A 14,451-nucleotide genomic window follows, 5' to 3' on the forward strand; every position below is an offset into this window, starting at 1 on the left:
CACGCTATCAGTTTCACAAATTTGACCTCAATTTGACCTTTGAGGCGCATGCACCTACAACAACAGCTTCTAAAAGATGAAGCTCAAGTAAAGCCCCCTTTTGTTATATATATACTAACCAAAAAATTTGAAAAAAGGTTTTTACATCATAAGTCAGCAGCATTGGTATACATACCCTATCTATCGCCGATCACATGTTTCATATGAATATACATGTATATATTTGCCTCAGCAAATACTGCCTTTAATTACACACATGTATTTGTTAATTTTTAAATGCATGCCGATACTTTTTGTTTCAAGTAAACTATTGAGATTCGAACCATCGATCGATTAGTTCGGAAAAAGAATGAAAAAAAAACCCATATAACATGCAAATCAAAAGCAAGTACTAGTAAATCCTTGATACCAGTTTAATCTGTCACCTAGTATATGCATAGTCAGCATTATTTTGAATGTGTCCGGTAATAAGTCATGTAAAAAGTGATTGGTATGAGAGAGCCGTTCTCAGCAATTATTCCAGGTCACGCTGTAGTTGAACTTTATACACTGACGATTACATACATTTATCTCATATCCCATGTAAATAATTGAAGAAAACGGAAAATAATGGAATTAATGGCAGAATTTGGAAAATTTCTGACACTTAATTCGGACACCCATAATTTTGAAGATAGGTTTGTAAATGTTTTTCTGACCTCATGTACGTATTACTTTCTGAGTGAACATTTTATCTGATAGTTGCAATGGTGATCAATTCTTTAGATAATTCTTGGGCCATTCCATATTATTTTCTTCCGACAAATGTTAAGTCGTGGTCATTTTAAAAAAGTATAATCATATAGAAGGAAAGAAAAAAAATTATTTGCATGAAACTGTGTAGATTGTGATAGAATTTTTAAAATATTAGACTTATATAATATGACCTTGCGTTGTTTTTTTTCTTTATAAGAACCAATATACAAATGTAATATGACCTCCAGTCTATAAATTAAATAACATGACTTCATATATTAGGATCGATAACAAATATTGAATTTAAATATTTCTTTAATTAGTGATAAATATTTGAGTGGGACAAAACTTGATTACAGGAGAAAAATGGGGTTGAGACCTGTATCTGACCCAATTCATATACTATGAATCTCTAAGATTGACAATATGTTACTCAATTGAAACACGACACCGTGCGGTTATCACATGTTATGATATGAAGCCATTTAATCTCAGGGCTTTAGTACTTAATAATCTATAACACTGCGTGCCATTAACTTCGTTTTGCTATCAAGAAAGTTTATTTTTAGTTGTTTTGATTACGTCAATTGTATTTGAACCGTATAGAATGCAAAATTTTCATTCAACAATTCAATCTGCCCACTTAATTTTATTATCATCATAATTGGTATCTGTTCTGTGAAATAGAAGAAATCGAAAATATTGAGACAGTTTACTTTTAAATGCGATGGTAATTTGAAAAAAAAAACCTTTTTGTATTAGAAAATTTCAAACACGAAAGGCAAATAAGAAAAAATAAAGAATCAATGAAAATAAACTCCATTTAAGTCGAATTATTATTTCTTTATACGATGAACAAGAATAAAACAGGTTTTATTTGTTTGAAGCAATTCAATCATCCGAACATTTTTCATTTGATGAACCAGAACTTGAGCTATTTTTTTTATATAGGAAATAAAATACTGTAGGTTATTAACTGTATTCATACATGTATATAAATTAGTAACCTAAAATGATTATATTGAATTAGAGGTTCTGCAAAAGTTAACTCCCATATAATATCCGTCGTCCTGCAACACTCTCATCATTTACACATGCCATAAAAATATGTATTATTCCACAGTCAAGAAATACTTAAACGATGGTGTTCGAAAGGAAAATATAATCCATTGTCAACTTCGTAACTCAGCTAGTGATTTAAGTACTGGTTTATATAATCATTTTCTGAGTGACAACCCAATGTGCCACAAAATTGCGCTGTATCTCGATTTATTCCTTCGAATAGCAATGCTGTAATTTGTGTTTCTTCTTTGAATATACTTTTTACTCTATCAAACAAAGCGAGATGCTGATCGAGATATTATTTCAAAAGGAAGTAATCTTATGCTGTAATGTACTTTCCACCCACGATTGTTTTTTTTTTAACGAAACCGCGCGCGACAAACTAAATGATAAAATTTGCAAAATACTTCTCTTTTTTCTTCTTAGAAATAGACGTGTTAATAGTAATAAAATTAAAATCCAGATCTTTCAAAAGTTCACATAAATTCTCGGGTTAAACCTGGTGAATGAAAAGGGGGAAAAAGGCTTACTCACATTTGCAATAACCTAGCACGTTTAATCATATTAAACTATTTAACAGTTCTTGAGATATACTCAGCTTTGTAAAAATGATTTTTATTGGGCAAAAACTACTGAACAGACCAAGTTTTACAATCTGACTAGCAACATGATTTCACTTGATTATCTTTATTACAACACACAAATTTATAACTTGCATATAAAATTTGTTTTCAATGTTTGCAGCATTAAAAGTAAAAGAAACTCCAGTCAGTAGATTTAATTTTGTAAGGACATTGCTGTTTAATAAAAGAAAACAATTACAAGTATTTCCAACTGATAAGGGTATTCTTTCTTTATTTGACCAGTAACAACGAAGAGATACAATTACCCAAACGCATACAAGTTGTAGTAATGACCATCATAACGAGTAAAGGTATGATCTGACGGAGACCTCCAGCCGGGGTGCAGATCCTTGTGAACCACCCCCACAGAACCATATGTATCACACGACTTAGTCATGTGACTTAAGACTACATCAGCATGAATGGAGATCGTATAATATCTCTTCTGTATTTCCCGTCGTTTTCCTCCGTGCCTATGTCTAGTTTCGTATGATTTTGTGTGAAGAATATGGCTTTGTTGAATTGACGTCAAATGAGCCTTATTTTTAGGAACACTGGCCACCACAACATTTTTACCATGTGCGTTATTGGTCACTCCACCACAGGTATGTACAGCGTATTTTGCGGGGTCAGTTGAATGGTCAGCTACCATTACCATCCAGTTTCGCCAAAAGTACTTGTTGTTTATGACGTCAAATAGGTGGTTTGTAATATCACTATTACTGGAATGGGCGTGGTTTATGACGTAGCGGTCAACGTCTATGGACAGCTGATGTCCGTATTGAGTTTCCAGTTTGTGGTCTGTTGCGATCATCTTTTGTCTGAACTTTTCAAACTTAACTTGCCACTGGTGTCGATAGAAGCTTTCCTGTGATGGATACTTCAGGTGATAATAAGCCAGCTCTAAGGTAGCACCAAACATAAGGACTTTAGTTACTCCGAGCATAAAGTTTTGTGTCTTTTTTCTATCCCATTCGAAGTTGTCTATGGCGGAATCGAACAGAGCTTTGTTAAAGACCTGGTGCTCGTTAACAACCCCGTCGTAAATTTTGTCCGCGGAGTTGGAGAAGTCTTGTTCGTAGTTCCCGATAAAAAGACTTTTTCGTACGGTAAAATCATGTTTGGTTGTAGAAGCAGTTAGATCTAAATATTTCTGACCGACGGCATGAATTTTACTCTCATATGCAGAGAACTGCAACTCAACCCTTTTCCAGTCTATGTCATGTTTGACTGCAGTGAACTGATGATCAACCCGATCAAACCGGAGAGCAACTTCCTTGCTCAGCCTTTCTATCGCCAACAATTCAGCTGAAGGCCCCGAGTCAAATAAACTAAAAACAAAACCCAATACAGTTCCGACGATTCCAAAGTATGATGACGCAGACGAGGCAAGCTTGGTGATGGTCTTTGTGAAGTCCTGTTGTTCTATGTACCCTGCGATGTCACCAGCCAGATGCAGACCGTCTGTTATGTGACTCGTGTCAACAGCACAGACGATGGACGCTGTCCATGCAGTGATAGCAAAACAAACTATCACCCAGATCCTCATGTTGACCTTAAAAGAAAAAGTCATGGTAATATAGCTAGGTCCCGATCAGATATAATGAGAAGTATTTTGTAACCCATTTTACGCATTATAGTTAGATTCAATAGCATACTGATTTGGCTTGGCATATTTTAAAGACAAATCATTTTAATTTGAAATGAAGAAAGAAGCTGAAGTTAATTTTCACGTCGTCAATAGACAATACGTGAGAGGTCGGTGTTTTTTCTTCGAGATTTGTTTGAAAAGAAATACATGAACTGAGTTTGTAGTGCTTTGTCAAAATGCGAATGTAATTTTCGTGACGCTTTGTATAATAACAATATCGACTCATTAACACGATCTTCCATTAATTCAAAAGATATTATCATTTATCTTTGTCATGCAAGTAACGTAATAGATCCTGATCCTAATTGTGAAAAGAAGTGAATGAATAAATTGTCGTCTCATAAAATATAGATATGCTTTTAAAGAGACATTACAGCTGAAAAACTTCAGATTTACCTATTGTATCGTTAGGAAATCAGAAATAACGTTGATTGTAATAGTTGAAATACATAGAAATCCCTTTCACATACTTAATTAACGTAATTGTGAGCTTCTGGAAATTTAAGGGTCGTACAAACCGGAATAATCTTATATTGTTTATTTGTACCACGTGGACTTTGATTGACAGTAATTGATACGTGCTTAAAACTACAACTCTTCGTCCGACAACGGTCATACGAGGTTAAAGGGACTCTCTAAACGAAACACATCCTCACTTACTCGATAATCTATAAATGGTTTACCAATTTCGGTTCATTTTAAAATGGACATAAATATGTAAACTAACCCCTCAAGGGGCCTCATTTACAAAAATGAATTTAGGATGTAGCAACTCCAGTGATAAACACGAAAAACACATGCTTACAAAATAATGATTGTGGTTATTTTAAAAACTTTGAACAAAAGACATATTTAAATCAACAAGCAGGTCCAGGAGAATCTTCGCAAGCCCTGCATGTGTGTTTTTTTTTTTTTTTTTTTTTTTTTTTTTTTACAGTAAATACGGATGCGTAATAGTATAGAAGCCCGTATAGAAGCCCGTAACACGTTGCGATGTAAATATCTGATAGGTTATACGTAGTTATCAATTTTAATGAAATAATTAGATTTCTTTCGTGGAGAACTTTGTAATTTTCTGAAAGCTTATACATTCATTATTAGTACAAAAATACCAAACCCGATCGGAATTTTTTTGAAGTCGGTTTTTCGATAAGATGCGCCGTACTGTCTCTTTAACGGAGCTTATCTATGGGCAGCGGAAAGGGCAAAAAATACATTTTTACAAAATCAACGATAAACTAAATTCAGCAATCTAGAATAATATTATCAATGACCATAAGTGCAAAACCAACAGTCTTCTTTGCAAAATAATGTACATAAAATCAACCAAAGATATCTAAGTACAAATCAAACACAAAAAGTAAAACCAACAGACATAAATGTAAAACGAACATACATCAACATGTAACAGAATACAGACAAAAAATAAAATAAGATTGAAGAACCCAATCACCTCCCTAATGTCAAAAAAATGTTAACAAGACACTTAATAAATATTCGTACAAATGTTGAACAGAGACTTCATTGATGTCCTTAGATCTCGCAACGCAACTCGTTTCATGTTGGAAGACATCAGTTCAACATGTCGTATTCATCTGTTCGGGATAATTTAACACGATAATTTAACACGATAATTTAAAACCGTTGGAATTATTGCCGCTACTTGCCGAGCACTGGCGACATATAGAGACATTTATTCGACATGCACAGATTTGTGTCCGAGTCCTACATACTAGTACACGACACAGAGATTTGTGGCGAGTTATAATTCACCACAACTCATAGCTACAAATCGTGACATTGTAAGGGAAAATAATTGCAAGTGTGAAAATATTAAATTAGTTTCAAAATTAATTAACGGAAATTCTATCGCCACATGTTTAAAACAACTTACAAGTAAAGACAGTTTTAAATGTTTTTTAAAAAAAAAATGTATGTTGCAGTCCGGGAAAGTTTCCCTAAACGGCAAATTATAACAATTGTGATTTTCTAATAGCAATTGAAAAATGTGATAGAATTTATTTAACACAAGAAAAATATGAGGACTGAATAAAGGTTTGACTACTACATTTAACTAAGGTATCAAAGACAAAGAGAATAAGCTAACTTATATTTACCATATTTATATTTTCTCCTCAAATATTTATGCAGCGCATTTTATAATTTTACATGATTCGCTCTTAATACCCGATGGTTAACACAACATTTTTAGTAGATTGAAAAAGGATTTATCATCTGAAAATAATTCTTGTCATATTTCGATGCGCAGCTAAAAGAATACCTACGAGTAATTAGCATTGTGGATGAAAACTTTGAAAAATTGTACGAGGTTTTTCGTTTGACTTTCGAATATAAAAGTATCAGCCTTTCCCGTTTTAGATCTCCGAGAGAAATATGTTTTCGTCATAGTGAATTTCCCCGATTAAAAAGATATGGTGTGTCGATTACCACATTTTTGATTTTCTTCCTTTCATCGAATCTGATAATAGTCATTTAACAGATATATTCGTATTTCCATTCAGAATCGTCAATTAAGTTGCGAAATGGTGGGTGAAAGACAAAACAAATAACAGTTAATCACCAACACGATATATACAATGCATTGTATTTTTATACTTACAAATTCAATTAACAATTGTCATTAAAAATAAATTGATTGCAAATGCAAAAGATCAAGATAACTTAAGCAGCTTCATAATGTATATGAAATGCGACGATACAATACTTTCATGTTTACCTTCGTCCCTCTTGGGAAAATGTTCGAAGATTACATTTAGGGAGTAGATATACTTGCTGAATAAAGCCATCTGTAGTTTTTCTCATGATTTTGCAAATTTTAAGAAATGACCGTATATATTACGGGATTCCGAAGTAATATATACGGTCATTTAATTACTTTGGAAGACATAATGTAATTTGCTCTTAAACTGTCGAAAAAAGATTGCATATTTCTCAATATCACATATCGTAGGAAAATATATATACATCCCTTGAAGTAATTAGTTATTAATTTTTCTCAAAACTATTGTGCGTATTTTTATGTATGTTTGATTTTCATTGAACATTCTTAAATTGAGACGTCACAGATATCGATAAGATCAATTCAATTTTAGGCCTTGATAAATATGATCAGCGCTTATCCTTTTTGCTTTAGGCGGGCCCATCGTCCAATAGGAGCTTTGTATCTTCTCTTTACTTTGATAGGACCGCTTATCTATAACAGCTCTTTCACCGTTGATGTGATTTCATCATGGGCGATATTAACAGTCAATTTACGGTATGTTGTACCAGATAACTTGTAATAGTATTCTTTTAATGTACCCCACTTCTCAAAACAGAGTGTCCCAATTACTGATACCTTATACCCCTTGAATAACTTTGGTGAAATTTATTTAGTAAATTATCAGATGCGCTTTCATAAATGTATTTGATTTATATTTTCACTCTAAAATTTTCATGAACATTTATACGTTTTGGACAAATTGAGCATTGTTTATAAAAACACAACAAATTTAAACAGAGTGCTCCAAATGACGTCCATTTTTATGAATGACAATACCAAGGCGATTAATAGAATTCCTCTCAACAGCAACTGTACGGATCTCATTTTCTTAAATCTTCTTACTATTTAAAGAACATCTGTCATCATAATTCAAAGAAAAACATGTTTTCTTCGTAAACATTTTGCAGAAAAAAATTACACCATTTTACTTTTTGAGTCACAAATCAAAAGTTTTGGACAAATATTATTTCATTTAAACCAATTTCAATTGGTATCAGCTATTCTGGGTCACACTGTGTGTATAAAAAAGTCTGAAGTGGAGTATATTTAATTTGACTTAGCCGCACTTACAATGCAGTTTATGCTACGTCGATATTTGACCCCCTTTTTTTAACAAAACAGAATATCAACTTCAAATTTTGTTTTAGGATATGCATAATGATCAGATGATATAACGTGATTAGGTGGCTCTATACACCGCTTTTTGATGACGCACAACGCAATAAATTCCGGTCCTGGCTGATTTAAACTGACGCGAATTTTATGGGGACCGCTCTTTTGAAAAATTTGTTAAATGAATAGATTTGATTTGATAATTGGAAAATTCTTTACTTACAAGTAATGTGGTATGTGCAACCTTCACCTTGTGTGGTATTATTTATCGAAATAAACAATAAGATCAAGTATAATTTTTTGAATAGTTTCTTTCCCAATAACGATATGTTACACTTTAGCGCAGTGGGTAAGTGGGTTCACTACTAATCTGTAGGTCATGAGTTAGATTCCCGTTGAAAACAATAAATTTTTTGACTTTCCAAAATTTTCTAAAACGTCTTTTATGATTGAACACCGTGAAAGAAAATTCTAAACCAGTGAAAGTATTTCAATCATAATATACTTTAATGCACATTAATTTTGACAGATGTTCCTTACCACCTTAAGGGGATGGGAGGGTTGTTTGAATTTCTCTCAGGTTGGGATGCATAAATCATATTAGCCTAGTCAATTTTCCCCTTTATTTATTTGACCTTTTTTTGCATTAAAGCGAATATATTCACTTATACAGGCCTATAATGAAATACGTATGTATTTATCATTCCAACATCATATTTAGGAAACTTTCTTCAACTCAGAAATGAAAAGTTTCCAATGTGTTTTGGCCTTGGGACTTAGGAACGATAACCCTTTCCAGAGGAACTTTCATACCAAATAAAATAGTTTTTGTGTTTATTTGCAATGGTTTTCATTCAATTTTTTATGTCACAGTTATTAAAATACATTTTCTTATAAGATTAAGCAACTTTTTCAGATGAGTTGTCAACAGAGTAAAAAATATGAAAAATTATGTTTTGGGGGAATTACTAGAAAAAATTGCAATAATAACTTTTTTGAGTGTTAAGAAGTGTTATATTTTTTTTATGTGTCCGAAGGAAATATCCATCATATGACAAAAACATTTCTCTCAATTTGTTAATAGCTATCTTTTAAAAAGATATTTTACAAAAACACAAAAAAAACATTTAACAATTCTTTAGAAATACCAATAGTATCCCTATCATCATTTTGATATTTGATAAGAATATTTTTTGTGGTCTTCTATTGAAAATTGGAAAAAACTGTGGGTGTATAGAGCCACATTAAGAAAAAAATATTAAGCTGTACATTGTAATACGTTTTTCGTGACCTCTTTTGCGGGCACAATTTCTACAAAAACACGAAAAAACATTTAACAATTCTTTAAAAATACCTATAGTATCCCTATCATCATTTTAATATTTGATAAGTAAATATTTTGTGGTCTTATATTAAATTGGAATAAACTTTGGGTGTATAGACCACCTTAAGAAAAAAGTATTAAGCTGTACATTGTATTACGTTTTTCCTGACCTTTTTTGCGGGCACAATTTCAGTTATACTAGTAGTTTGAATACATATACTCATTTAGTATAAAATACTTTTTGCAACGTTTAAAGAAAATCAAATGAAAAACACTGTAGATTCCTTATTTTACGCGAGTACTGAATCCCGCGATTCAACGGTTGTCCATTAAATCGCGAGAACATCAGATCGCGAATGCCGAAATTTTATCATAGTTTCATATAGTTTACCTATGTTCGAAAATTAAAAGCAAGATTTTGAAATTCGAGAGATGGGCTTCTCGCGATTTTACGCGGATATTAATTCCTCGCGTTTATTAAGGAATCTACAGTAATAAACAGAAAAGTTGTAACAAGGACTATTATTTCGTTACAAGGACTTCGACAGATAAAAATTGAAATACAGATCTTTAAACGTTCGACTGCATTATGAACGGGTTTTATTTGTCACATATGAAATGGACAAAAAAGACTATATAGTCTATTTGCAGTCACCACACATCATTAACAAGATTTAATTTACAGACTTCAGCAAAGTTCGGCAAACACTCATTTTAAACTGAACAAGTTACTGTCTGATCTGCATGGCATTCACTTTATCATCTTACAGATAATACCTTGTTCCTTATACTTAGTACTTTATATATGACTATATACAACATTATTTTTTAAGTTTATCTCAATAAATTTGATAAAACATCGACATAGTTCGATCCTTTGTGACAATTATGTTTAGAAAGGGAAATTGGCAGAAAAAATAATTCTAAGTTTCATTTTCATTTTTTTTCTTCACTTTTAGCAAGAGTTTCATTTATCCAAACGCATACAAGTTGTAGTAATGACCATCATAGCGATGAAAAGTATGATCTGACGGAGACCTCCAGCCGGGGTGCAGATCCTTGTGAACCACCCCCACAGAACCATATGTGTCACATGACTTAGTCATGTGACTTAAGACGACGTCAGCATGGATGGCGACCGCATATACTCCAAATGGAAGGTTCCTCTTTTGGATATCCCGCCGTCTTCCTCCGTGCCTATGTCTAGTTTCGTATGATTTTGTGTGAAGAATATGGCTTTGTTGAATTGACGTCAAGTGAGCCTTATTTTTAGGAACACTGGCCACCACAACATTTTTACCATGTGCGTTATTCGTCACTCCACCACAAGTATGTACAGCGTATTTTGCAGGGTCAGTTGAGTGGTCAGCTACCATTACCATCCAGTTTCGCCAATAGTACTTGCTGTTTATGACGTCAAATAGGTGGTTTGTAATATCACTGTTGCTGGAATGGGCGTGGTTTATGACGTAGCGATCAACGTCTATGGACAGCTGATGTCCGTATTGAGTTTCCAGTTTGTGGTCTGTAGCAATCATCTTTTGTCTGAACTTTTCAAACTTAACTTGCCACTGGTGTCGATAGTAGCTTTCCTGTGATGGATACTTCAGGTGATAATAAGCCAGCTCTAAGGTAGCACCAAACATAAGGACTTTAGTTACTCCAAGCATAAAGTTTTGTGTCTTTTCTCTATCCCATTCGAAGTTATCTATGGCGGAATCGAACAAAGCTTTGTTAAAGACCTGGTGCTCGTTAACAACCCCGTCGTAAATTTTGTCCGCGGAGTTGGAGAAGTCTTGTTCGTAGTTCCCGATAAAAAGACTTTTTCGTACGGTAAAATCATGTTTGGTTGTAGAAGCAGTTAGATCTAAATATTTCTGACCGACGGCATGGATTTTACTCTCATATGCAGAGAACTGCAACTCAACCCTTTTCCAGTCTATTTCATGCTTGACTGCAGTGAACTGATGATCAACTCGATCAAACCGGAGAGCTACTTCCTTGCTCAACTTTTCTATCGCCAACAATTCAGCTGAAGGCCCCGAGTCAAATAAACTAAAAACAAAGCCTAATACAGTTCCGACGATTCCAAAGTATGATGACGCAGACGAGGCAAGCTTGGTGATGGTCTTTGTGAAGTCCTGTTGTTCTATGTACCCTGCGATGTCACCAGCCAGATGCAGACCGTCTGTTATGTGACTCGTGTCAACAGCGCAGACACTGGACGCTGTCCATGCGGTGATAGCAAAACAGACTATCACCGAAATCCTCATGTTGATCTTGAGATAAAAAGTTAATATGCTTATATAGCTGTCCCTCGAACATATTTATTAAAAAGAAGGTAATAAAATAGTACCACAGTTTAACCGTTTTGGTTCTTTCTTCTATATGATAATCAGTCTAAACGATTGTATCCTTAAAGATATAACTTGACATGTATAAAGTATAAAAGTATAAAAGATAAATAATTATAAATAAAGAAATAATGGAGTATGGAAACCACAGCATTGATAGTTATAGATCATTTTATGTGAGGTTAATTGTGTAACAATTTTGACTCTACAATCTTTGTACGTTAGATGATATCAAATTACTCAAAATGAAAAATTTAAGTCATCTATCAAAATGTGGCCAAATGTATGAATAGCAATGAATGAAACAGAAATGAATTAGCAAATACAATAAAAGTACATATCACCGAATACAAACATGCGGATTTGCTCTATGCATAATATGTCACATTTTTCAATAACCATTTGCTTTCCTCTGCTGTGAATAAGTTTAGACCAATTTTCGTGTTCCAGAAAGGTTTTAATGAACTTATATAACGAGTTCAAGAATATTATCGTGATAAGATAAGTTTATATCTGGTATTTATGGGTTATTTCAATGGCATAATAAAAAAAAATAAAACTAACAAATACGTAAGTACAGAACTATAAAATGTTTCGAAATGGTTTATGCTTATTTATAAATCGCTTAGTTAAATATATAAATTGTAGGCTGCCCATTTAATACATGATTAATGTTGTATCTATTGTTTTTTTTTAAACTACAGAATTGGAGGAACGATATTACTTTTTTTTAATCAAATTCCATGGGGTATCAAACATACTATATCGGAATATTTTAAAGTACTGTATTTTATCACCAAGCATACGTACATTACAATGTACATGTAGTTTTAATAAATGTCACTTATTTCACTCAAATATTACTTACTCTTTATAAATAAAGATTGATTGCATATGCAAAGAGAAATATGATTTACATATGTATTTATCTACAGAACGCATAACAAATGCGATTTTACAATGCTTTACTGTTTACCTTCGTCCTTCTTGGGGAAATGTTGGAAGAAGATAATTGTAGAAGATAGATATACTGACTGTCTTAAGCCATCTGTAATTTTCTCATGATTTTGGAGTTTAAGTGCATTTATAAAAATAAATATGACAAGGCCTATGGGTTACATCGATTACCTGGGCAACAAAAGCCATTATGAAATCAGAATCATATATATATATATATATATATATATATATATATATATATATATATATATATATATATATATATATATATATATATATATAATCTGGACAATGTAGTAGAATGATCCTGTTTAAAAAAGATCGTTTTTTCATATATCCATGTGTAAAACAATGAGCCCCTTTTGTAACATAATAATTTCGTATTGCTGTTACATAGTAAGCGTTGCAGTTGTCAAGAAGGTCTTAAACAAATGTTAATACATCAATAAACCTGCATCAAACGTCATTTTTAAAACAAGAAATCCTCTATACATTCCCACGTAACAATTTCACCTCCCACATTGTGGTCTTGAACTATTCACCAGGATCATGATATCGACAAACTTGAATACATTGCCTGAAATTGCTTGTATGCACGTTTCAACTTTTCTGGCCGAACATGGACTTTCATTTTAATCAGCTTGATATCCATACCTCTAATAATACTTTTTGAAGTTGGTCCAGTGTTTCTGGTGGAAAAATGTCGATAATATTTTACGGTCGGACAGACAGACAAACTCCATACAACAAGTGATCACAAAAAGTTGAGCTTGAGCTCTCAGTTTCAGTGAGCTCAAAACTTAGAAAAAGTCACTTGAGCTTACAGCTCAAGTGAGCTGAAAACTACTTATACCATAGTTGAATGATGAGAACACTTTTCAAGAATCATTTATTAAAAAAAACTAATGTTTTTTATATCTTCCAAATTATTTACTTATTTTTTGCTATGAAACGTCATTTACGCGTTAAGTGTATCTTGTGTATAAAGTTATTTTCTTTCCTACATCATATATTTCAATCTGATAACCTATAAACGAACTTCAAGCCTTAATAAGTACATATATGTTGAGTGCTTATTCTTATCTTTCTAGCAAACTTACTATCAAAAATGATTTTGACCTCCGCTGTTAAACAAGATAGGGTTTCTTAAACAAAACAGGAACTTTGAACGCCACCATAAAAAGTAGAAACGCGAGTATGTATTTTTTCTGCAATGTCGCCACCTTCATACCTCTGTGAATCAGCAAAGAAAGCATTTTATTGTTTAAATGACCCTGCCTACGTGTTATATTAATGATCCAATTTGAATTATATACTGACAAACAACACCGTATTATTAAGTCAAATATAATCCATTGATTTATTTTATTACCACATTAAAAGGTAAAATATTTATTCAAGGCATTTTTTAAATTTAAAATTGAGAATTTTAATGACTTGAAATGAATTGAAGCTCAATTTTCCATTGTTTTACACCTTAGTCGTTGTCTATTGTAGTTCATAAATATATCATAACTTATTTTCCAAAAAGAATATAAATACATAATACAATAGGACACCGTAAATAAAAATAAAAAGAAAGTAGAAAAAATCTCTTGTATTGAGCAACTGTCATGAAGAAACACTGAATTTTTCGGAGATTTTTTTGTTAAAGAGTCTATTTATGTATATCATCATTCCTCTTTGATGATTCAGTTCACATTCTACACTTTCAAAGAGTGACTAGTTCAGATGGTGTTTAATCACAAACCCAAGAGAAGGATAAACATGTGAAGTAGCTACAAGTGATAAATTATGTTCTGATTGGTCATCCGTTTAACGTCTATAATCAATTTCTCTTGCTTACC

General features: G+C 32.6%; 2 protein-coding genes across 2 annotated transcripts; both read right to left on the minus strand.

Annotated features, from left to right (window-relative positions):
- Positions 1-2,624: 2,624 nt before the first annotated feature.
- LOC128158331 (uncharacterized) lies at positions 2,625-3,997 on the minus strand. Its single transcript, XM_052821111.1, has one exon. It carries the CDS (start codon positions 3,991-3,993, stop codon positions 2,683-2,685), a length of 1,311 nt encoding a protein of 436 aa, XP_052677071.1. The 5' UTR covers positions 3,994-3,997; the 3' UTR covers positions 2,625-2,682.
- A 6,126-nt stretch (positions 3,998-10,123) lies between these two features.
- On the minus strand, positions 10,124-11,598 carry LOC128158332 (uncharacterized). The gene has a single exon (XM_052821112.1). The coding sequence runs from the start codon at positions 11,561-11,563 to the stop codon at positions 10,262-10,264; it is 1,302 nt and encodes a 433-aa protein (XP_052677072.1). The 5' UTR covers positions 11,564-11,598; the 3' UTR covers positions 10,124-10,261.
- Positions 11,599-14,451: the final 2,853 nt, after the last annotated feature.

This window comes from Crassostrea angulata, chromosome 8 (genome assembly GCF_025612915.1).
Source record: "Crassostrea angulata isolate pt1a10 chromosome 8, ASM2561291v2, whole genome shotgun sequence".
NCBI lineage: Eukaryota > Metazoa > Mollusca > Bivalvia > Ostreida > Ostreidae > Magallana > Magallana angulata.